Source organism: Ursus arctos, unplaced genomic scaffold (assembly GCF_023065955.2).
Source record: "Ursus arctos isolate Adak ecotype North America unplaced genomic scaffold, UrsArc2.0 scaffold_31, whole genome shotgun sequence".
Classification (NCBI taxonomy): Eukaryota; Metazoa; Chordata; class Mammalia; order Carnivora; family Ursidae; genus Ursus; species Ursus arctos.
In genome coordinates this window covers 24929301-24939506 of record NW_026622997.1, presented here as the reverse complement: position 1 = coordinate 24939506, position 10206 = coordinate 24929301, and the positions used below count along the sequence as shown (strand labels likewise).

Sequence of the window (10206 nt, the reverse complement as noted above, 5' to 3'; positions counted from 1 at the left end):
AGCAAATGACTTCTGTAGTGGTACGGGTCCTTTCACCCAAAATAGTCTCCAGATCTCACCTTCATCATTTCTCTCATTTCCTTTTGGGCTAATTAATCAAAATCCTTCCTAGAATGTTCATTTCTGGCCAGTATGTCTTCCTGAATATGAATAAGAAATAAAATACCATTTGATGTTTGAAATTATGGGGGTAATCTCAATGACGGAAATAGATGACTGGTAAAGGGGAAGGGAATGCCTGATTAAATATATTCATGAAGATGTCAAAGGCTTATAAAGCCAATATCTGGGAGAGAAAGCTGTTGGACGACCAGACCTTCCCTGGCGACTGTGTTTCTCGAAAGCATCACCACCATGGACAAAAAAGGGTGGTCGCTGAAAGGTATGTGCAACAACTCACAGATTTGTTGAATTATCAACACTCTTGAGGGGGTGGCACTAATTTGAAACTTTAGCTAATATTCTCTGAGCAAGAAATTTCAGGTTTATGGAGTTTAGAAGAACTATCTAGTCATTGCTCTGGAAAGCAATTGTACAAGGGCACAATAGAACACTCGTTCTCAAATGGAGATCCTCCTTCTTCCAGAGACAATTGGCTATTGTCTGAGATGTTTTTGGTTGCCTTAATTCGAAATGGGGGTGCTCCTGTTATCTAGTGGGTAAAACTCAGAGATGCTCAATGTACCACAATGCACAGGACAGCTCCCAGAACAAGGAATGATCCAGCTCAAAATGCCAATAATGTCAAAGTTGAGAAACCCTGGCCTGGAATAAGACGATAAATGTCTATGGGTCCAATTTATTGCAACTCCAGAAGGTAGACGCTAACATTTTCTGGTTCCCAGGACTCTGACGTAAGTCAGCCTGGTGAAACTTTCAACTCTGAAGTCATAATATACAGACAATGATAGTAGAATTGTCTCTTATAATAATTGTCAACTGGGTTTAAGCCAAATGACATTTCAAAGAGAAAAACAGCCTGGTAATAATTAACCATCTTTACTTTCTTGGTTGACATTTGCAAGAAAAAGAAATTAGCAACAACCATAAAATTCATTTTATGAAATGAAGAACAAAAACATTTATCTATTTTATCTCCTCTTAGACTGTGAGAATCCTTCAGATGATAAATGTACAGATAAATGTAGTCAGAGTTAAATAATATCTATAAAGTTATGAATTTCCTGGAACTCATATTCCAATTTCTCGACCTGTAGCACACTTTTTTTTTTTTTTACATCTGTAGATAAAATATCCATTCAGCTAAATAAACTTTTTGGAAATATAATGTTTTTGAAAAATTAAAAGTCTGGTATACGACTCACCTCACAACATTTTTATCTTTCATTTTGCAGCTCAAAGGTTGTGAGTTACATTCTCTATTAACAAAAAATTTTAAATATTTTTAGGTATGTAGGTTTAGGAAGTTTTTCACACATAAATCTTTAGCACTTGCCTTGTGTCATCCTAGACATTTCCAATTACATTCATTGACGTTTCCACAGAAGTTTGGTTTTCCGATAAATACATTTCTATATCAGATATTCTTTTGGAGTAGTTTCATTGATGCTAATAAGTGATTTTAATAGATGCTTTCCTCTTGAAAGTGTAAATGACTGCTATGTCAGAGGTCCATATCTGCCCATCTAATCACGGTGAGATATCACAATGATAATTAAATCATCTCTGATAATGGTCCAATATTTTAAGAGGGGGTGTTTTGTAGCTGGAACTGAAGAAAGGAATCAAATCAGCTTCCTAGGGCCATTGTGAGAGCACATTAAAGGCAAAGTACTGTTCTCGCCAAGTAATGGCAGTGACTCCCCAAGCACGGAGTCATCACGGCCTCTCCTGTGGCCTTTGTGACCCGGGTGCTGCCTGGGTGCCCACAGGTGTGTGTGACGTCACAGGACACAGAGTGATAATGGTGGTGTCCAGCCTCCTCCGCCGGCTAATAATAGGACTGGAGGAGAATCACTTAACCTCTCTAAGCCTTCTGCTTCATCAGTGTAATTTGATGATAATAATGAAGGCCGAAGCACTCACAAGGTTACTGGGAAACACACATTAAAAAAAAAAAAAAAAAGAAAGAAAGAAAAGCAAAACCTTTGGCAAGGTGCCAAGCAATCGCATAGGGTTATTAAGGTCAGTTAGCAGATCTAGGCCATAGTATCGTTTTGTGTTAGATTCTCTTCATACTCCGCATTAGGCATTGTCAATCATATTTATTTCGATCAGGGATGAAAGTAAAACAAATAGGTCTACCATGTGCCACTTGCCATTTCAGGGTCTGAAATGCAGGTAGTAGTCAACACGGAGTTAAAAAAATTACAGACGCCTAGAGGGCCCAGCTGCTGGAGATCTGCAGAAACTCCCAAGATGTTAAACTAACTTAAAAGAATGACTTAAACACCCTGGGTCAGAGTTAATTTAAGCTCCGAATGTTTGCGGAGTACGGGAGCTCTCCTGGGAGCAATACCAAAATGCAGGGAGTAACCCGCTTCTCCAACTATGTATCTGTGCAAATATAATTACATATCTAAATTTACACAGCGGGAGGTGTTGGCTTCTCCCCACCCCAGCTAGCACAGTATCATAGTACCAAATCAAGCGGAGGGCAGGGGTGTGGAGGGGAGAGAAGGCTTCCCTGGCACAATTACTTTTGATAACCTCCGCTGAACAGATCGCCTCAGAGTGGCTGGTGTTTCTTCTGTTTGAGTAGGGTCTCTCCTGCCCCTGCTGCTGCTGGTGTCGGACCTGCTCCTGTGCCAGAGCGTGGCCTCCCTGCCCATCTGTCCCACCGGGGCTGTCAACTGCCAGGTGTCCCTCCGAGACCTGTTTGACCGCGCGGTCATTCTGTCTCACTACATCCATAACCTCTCCTCGGAGATGTTCAACGAATTTGTAAGTACCGCGCCTTCTTGCTTCTTCCCGTGAATGAGGGGGCTATCCCACACTTGAGACAAGAAAGCTGCTGGGGCCAAATCTCAAATAACACACTGTTTAGGTAAAAGAGCCATTGGCTCATAAACTGGGGGACAAGAAGAAAGGGACAGTTTCATGAAACCTCAAAGATTCTCAAAGAGTATAATCACTCCTTAAAATTTGTCCTTTAATTCATTTTCTTTAAAAAAAATTTCCAACAAATTTTAAGTGCCTGTATCAGCCAGCTGGGGCTGCCATAACAAAATTCCATAGCGTGCGTGGCTTCAACAGAAATGTACTTCGGACAGTTCCAGAGGCTGGAAGTCTGAGATCAGGGTGCCAGCCTGGTCAGTTCTGATAAGGGCACACATCTTCCCATCTTGTCTTTTCCCTGTCCTCATGGTGGTGGAGGGTGGGGGTGGGGAGATTCTCTGGTGTCTCATCTTGTAAGGACACTCATCCTACTGGATCAGGGCTCTACCCTTATGACCTCATTTAACCTTCCTTACCTCCATAAAGGCCCTATCTTCAAATACAGTGCACTTGGGGTCAAGACTTCAACATAGGAATTTTGGGAAAACACAACCAATCACTCCATAACAATACCCAGCATAAAGCCCTTTTGGGTGGAGCTTGAGTAAACGGAAGCATGCTGAGTTCCTGTCCTTGTGTGTGGGTACATGATACCTAATAAATGAGAATCACACTGCCTAGAATGGAGTTAATCCAAGAAAGTTAAACTAAGCTGAATCCAAGTCAGGAAAACAAATAATAATAGCTCTTCTGAAACCCAAAAAGGCTATAAATGATTGTTCTAAGATGTCCAGTGTATAGATTTAGAACCAGAATTGAAGGGTTGCTTTAGAATTGGAAACAATATTCTCCTTCTGATTACGGTACTTTGACAGTTGTAGCTTAACTCTTTTAGGTCAACCAAGGAGCAGACTGTGTATGAGCGGTTCAATAAATCAAAGGGTCCCCATAAGGAACAAGGCTCAACGTTTGTAATAAGCACACATTCCATAGTTCTCTGTACTCACTGGGTTTTCTTTCATCTTCCACTTTTGACTGTCATTCCTGTGGCTTTCACATCTTCCTGGTAATCTCCTTAGATTTTCAGTTTTTGGTAGAGATTAGCATTATGTCAGGGCCTTAGCAAGTTGTTGTTTTTGTTGTTGTTGTTGTGTGTATTAATTCTGAGTCCACTGATTAATATTTCCTAAAATTTTATACCAATTTCTTTGACTTACCATTTTGCAACAATTAACAAAATTGCATTATGCATCTATGATGAACATGGGAAAGCACAGGTATGTGGATTCAGATGTTGGTCAAAGAAAAGTTATAATTTTAGAACGTGTATTAGAGGAGCATATTGGCTTGGATCCCCAGTAAACAAAATATTAAATGGCAAAATATAGGTAAATATGCTGTAGGACATTGGTTCAAATACTAAAGAAAGAGGATACTTAACAAAATATTTAATGTTCCTATTTTTGGTATTTTTAGTGCTTGCTTTCCAAATAGTTACTTGTGGAAAGGGTAAAATTAAACAAGGGAATCAAAAAAAGGGAAGAGGTTGGCATTTGGAAAAGAAAGATTAAAAAAATGCATTGATAGAGAAAATCAAAATAAAATGCAGGGAAAGGCGTCTTTCTCAATTCTTTGGTTTCCGTTTTTTATGTAATTCTCATTTTAAAAAAAAGATCATACATTTATCAAGCGTGTTAATATTCTGGTAATGGGCTCATTTAACCAATGCTCAAACAGCTGTAACTAATTAAACTTGCTTGCTCACTTTTAGGATAAAAGGTATGCCCAAGGCCGGGGGTTCATTACCAAGGCCATCAACAGCTGTCACACTTCCTCCCTCTCTACCCCTGAAGACAAGGAGCAAGCCCAGCAGATCCATGTGAGTCTTCTATCCCGGTTTCTCACCAATACCACTGGGGCAGTACACTAGTGTCATCATGTCACAGATTATCAGAAGTACTGCGTTAGGTAATGCTAACTGCACACGCAGAGAAATATGGAGGAAGAGCAAGGAAATCAGAGAGAAATGACAGTGTGTAACTGATGAAGCATCAGTAAAACCAAATGCATACTAAAGATTGTAGCAGTGAAATAAATCTCTAAGTTGTTCATGCAAACAACATTATTTTAGTCAATGGCTTGGACCCAGGATTGCATATGTTATACCGTATGAAATCCTGAACTGAATTGGACTTCATGTATAAAGTGGAAGGTTTGCAAAATTCACGCATAGGGAAGACACGCAAATGCAGTTGCACTGATCACGTGAAAGCCTCGGCTCCTCCGTTGGCAGCATTTACATTCCTGAGCACCGCGCCTGGTGAGCCGTCTCCGCCAGACTTTGAAGGCTCTCCTGATGCTACTTCTACTTCTCTGACACCTGCTTCTCTCTGCATCCTTCCCTGACTCCTCCACCACCTGTCACTTCTGAATTATAAGTCTTCCCCAAATCAGGTCCTGTAAAACACTATGTTTTGTTTCTCGTGGCTACAATGATTGCCTCTGTTCTGAGGACCACAAAGTCTGCATAGGAAGCCCCAGTCATTTATCCCCATTTTTTTGGCATAATAATCTCCCCTTTCTGATTCCCTGATACATGCACCACCTTAACATGACTTAAAATAAGCATCTTCATATATATGCCCCCATAAATGTAATCTGCTTTCCTTTTACCACTTTGATAATGGGTACCAGCATTCTTTCTGTCTGCTAAGCTCGTTAATAGTACTGATGATAATGATGATAATAATGATGATAAAATGAAGGGAAAGAGTGAAGAAGGATGAGGAGGAGTTAAAATGTATTGAGAGCCACTCCCTTGCCAGACACTTCACCACGCAACGTGCATGCTTTACTGTAGTTGAGCCTCACAAAAAAATCCTAGGACTCCAGGCATTGCTATTACACTTGCTGAGATGAGGAAACTGACGCTTGCACAGGTTTGTGGAATCTGGAGTCGCAACGGAGTGGCAAGCCGTGAGTCTGGGCTTCATCCAATTCCAAGCCCTCACCCTTACTCGTTATGCTCCAACTAGCACAAGTAGACGGCCATTGGCGGCTAACACCTCCTTCCCTTCATATCCCGGGACATGTTTCCATCACCACATCCGTTGGCTTCTTCCCTACTCTTCACTTCCTTTACCCTAGACTAGTTCACAGACCTCAGGAAAGCAAGCCTTTTAAATCAGAGACAAGCAGTTCCTAAGAGTTTCATGTGCCACCCTGACAGGTGGGAAATAGGGCGCAGACTTCCCTGGTAAGTTCCACTGATGCTGTTCCCACTACCAGCATAGCATAATTTTATTCACCTGCTCAGCTCAACAGAAGAGACCTGCTCTGGTCGCAGCACAGGGATGGGGGTTGGTACAGGCTGAGGAGAACATATTCATGAGTTCCATGCCTTCGTCACTGGCTCTTTGTTCTACTATCATAAAATAAAAACTACAAATCACAAGTGAATCCATTAAAGAATGATTTGACTCATGAATATGAATGTGTCCTTGGACGAACGTGATGTGGGCCCTTTGTCACTGGCACCCGTGGACTCTGTCTTTCCTGAGTCAGGTACTAGAGGCACATACTGAGTGCCAACAAAACTCCTTTCGGACAAGCAAAGCTGTCAAATAGAACTCACTGAGGGGGGGACGGATGGTAGAACTTCCGAGGAAGACAAAATTCCTCCTGCTATAAACTAGAATTCTCATTAGATGAAGTAAGTTATTCAAATAAGCCAGTTTATTTTTTTTCTATTTTAGCAAAGTTTAAGCCAATAGCTTAAACTTTTTTATTTTTACTTTAACCACTACAAAAGATTTACATATACATAGGAATAACAAAGAGATCATTTAGGTCAGTCTCTCAGAGCAGAAAAATCACAAGTAACTAAACCCACTGTGTTATGCTTTCTTTAAATTTTATTGATTTATTTGAGACAGAGCACGAACTGGGGGAAGGAGCAGAGGGAGAGGGAGAAGCAGACTCCCCACTGAGCAGGGAGCCTGATGCGAGGCTTGATCCCAGGACCCTGAGATCATGACCTGAGCTGAAGACAGACGCTTCACCCATTAAGCCACCCAGGTGCCCCCTGTGTTATGCTTTTTTAAATGTGATTGTTTTATATGGTCACTTAGCACGAAGACCTTCTGAACCTGATACTCAGAGTGCTACGCTCATGGAATGACCCCCTGTACCATCTAGTCACAGAAGTACGGGGTATGCAAGAAGCCCCAGATTCGATTCTGTCCAGAGCCATAGAGATTGAGGAACAAAACAGAAGACTTCTAGAGGGTATGGAGAAGATAGTTGGCCAGGTGAGCATCCTCCTGACACTTCTTTGTTTTCCTCATTGATGAACAAGGTGACCTCCACGGTGAGAAGCAAGTTCCGAAATACCTTGCTTTGCAAGAACAAAATGTAGCCATTTCCTATCCCAGGCTGCTATTAAATAAAGCAAGATTCTAGTAATTCATACTGGTAGATCTTATTGTAAGTGAATCTTAAGATGTGGTAGGTGACAGGTGCAGCCTTCACTACAGGACACACACATCCACCAAAGGCTTGCCCCTTCCTGGGGACCGAGGTTTATAATATTTTCCAGGAAAAGAAAACTGGAGAATGGAATCTGCAAGATAAACATTTTTCTCAAAGTATCCCAGGACACCTGCTACTGAAATTCTGCTCATGTTCTTTCTCTTTTCTCCCCACACCAAAGGATGACAGTGGGAAGGGAGAAAAGAGAAAATCAAAATCAGATGAGATGGTATTTCTTGCCACTACTCGAACCCCACCCCTGCTGGACATATTTGTCAAAAAGAGAAGAGTTGTCAGAGATTGAAAAGATGAGGTCAGATTTCAGCAGGTCACAAAAGAAGGGAGTGTTTCTTTTCTGAAATTCTTTATTTTGTCATTTGCAGAAAGTGGTCTCATTCTAAATTTTATGTTTTCTTTTTTTGGAGGGGGGGGTTCCAAAATCAACACTCATAACATTACATCTAATCTCCCCCAAATAATGTCATATTTACACTGAATTAATATTTATAATATAGATCTCCAATCAGCTGGGATAATCTCAGCACAAGTCAGGTAACATCCAAACAGCTTTAAGAAGTTCTTAGAAATGATGTGTCATCTAAAGAAAAAGATAGAATTGTAAGAGTAACAGGAGTGGTTTTTCACTTCCCTTACTCAGTACAAAGTACATGTTATCATGTGTCCTTTTGGTCACATTCATGGGAGAAGAATATATCCAACACAGATACAAAGCACATTTCCACTGTGAGACACGTATAAACACTTAGACTTTCAAGTTATTTTCTTCATTACTGTCAGCTTACTTTCTGAGGTCACTAATTTGTCCTAGAGTACTTCATTTGGTTCTTGTTTGTTTGTTTTTGCCACTTATTTATTCTTATACCATTGTCCCATGCACAGTAAATTTCATCTTAGGGCCCAAGCACCAAAAATAAACATAAAGCAAGGCAACAAATACACACATTCTTACTCTGTAGGAGACAGCTCAGCAGATCAGAGTCTACAATTATCCCACATTTGTACCCAGTAGCTCTCAAAGCAGTTGACGGGCCTACTTCCCAAGCTGCCTACTCGGTCTCTCAGTCCTCTGGGGATTCCCAGCTTGCAAAGGCTGGGGGAGCAGAGGTCAGGGTGCCCCTCCCTCACATCCCTTAGCATCCTTCTGTTTTCACTGTCATGCTTCCCAGCCTACCACCCACCCCTCACCACTGAGGGGTCACTGCTAGCACCCCCACTCTTTCTCATAGGCACTATCCTCTCCTACATCAGAGATCTCAAAACAAAGCTCCTATTGCTCGTAGACATTTGGAGGTTAATGGTCCTGGGTATATTATGGAAGTCTCCTGACTTTTTCAGATCTTTGTGATAGATGTCACTAGTTGACCTGCATCTCAGACCATCAGGTGTAATGCTTATCATTTCTGAGGTCTTTCGTACATACACTACATGGAGAAAAGAATCAGTTTGAAGCAGGAAACAGATAAATGTAATTATGCTGAACTATCAGAAGAAATATAGTACAAACAACACATCAGAGACAAGATTCAGGATATGAAATAGATCCCTCGAGTAAGAGAACTGAGACTTGCTCTTCTATTGTCCCTTGGTCACATTCACATATATATATATATATATATATATATATATATATACATGTGGCCCATAAATACATAAACATATGGCACAACTATACTGCAACTAACTCTCTCTCAATATATAGCAACTTTGTGGTTCTCTATTTACTCCAGTGCACACATACTTCATCTGTGATCACATACATGTTAGAACACTTACACTTGAGTTCTGCTTCTAGTTTTTAGACCATTAATAGATTTCTGATACACTGGCTCAGTAATCCATGCCTCTATCTAGAGAGCTTTACCATGCCTCTTGCCCAAATCTTAATTTGACAATTAGAAGGAACAAAGATAAGCAAATACTAATATTACTAAGTCACTATCGTTTTGGTGTTTAGGTTCATCCTGGAGTCAGAGAAAATGAGGTCTACTCGGTCTGGTCAGGACTTCCATCCCTTCAGATGGCCGATGAAGACACACGCCTTTTTGCTTTTTATAACCTGCTCCACTGCCTACGCAGGGATTCACATAAGATTGACAATTATCTCAAGCTCCTGAAGTGCCGCATCGTCTACGACAGCAACTGCTAAGCCCACATCCATCCCATCTATTTCTGGGAAGGTTCTTAATGATCCGTCCCACAGCAAGCTCCTCTCAGCTTTATAGCTTTTTAATGCATGCTTGGGTATAATGGGTCTCATCTTAAAAAATAAAAACGGACTCCTTAGAGATGTCAAAAATCAAAAAAGACAATTTGTCAAAGTTTCTCGTCTTCATTTAATAGAAAAATCAAAAGAAAATCCATCACTCCCATTGAGAAGTTCCTATTAAAATTTGTCACAACTAGCAGAAGCTAGCATTACAAATAAGACCATTAGCAACTTCCTTTAGAATCATCATACGTTATTACGGGTCACGTTATTAGAATCCAAGAATTAGGTAATTACTCATCATGCCAGTCATGCTACCAAGAAGAGTGAACTCTCAGGACTCTTTGTAAGAGTCAGCCACACACTATCAGCTAACTCTATGTGTTCCAAAGGACAATGTAAGCACTGTGAGGCTGTGATGCGCCCACACAGCATGTTTACTGAGCCATCTGCAACTCCGTAGGCTACTGCCTTGGTCCATTCAGGCTGCT

The 10206-nt window shown here is 40.9% G+C and overlaps 1 protein-coding gene across 2 annotated transcripts; it reads left to right on the top strand.

Annotated features, from left to right (window-relative positions):
- Nucleotides 1-354: 354 nt before the first annotated feature.
- PRL (prolactin) lies at nt 355-9655 on the top strand. Of its 2 annotated transcripts, none has more exons than XM_026511578.2 (5): nt 355-382; nt 2723-2904; nt 4730-4837; nt 7089-7268; nt 9464-9655. In XM_026511578.2, the coding sequence occupies exons 1-5, from the start codon at nt 355-357 to the stop codon at nt 9653-9655; spliced, it is 690 nt and encodes a 229-aa protein (XP_026367363.1). The 2 variants fall into 2 exon arrangements, with proteins under 2 accessions (XP_026367363.1, XP_057160833.1); XM_057304850.1 differs by having other exon boundaries at nt 2720-2904.
- The last annotated feature ends 551 nt before the right edge of the window (nt 9656-10206 follow it).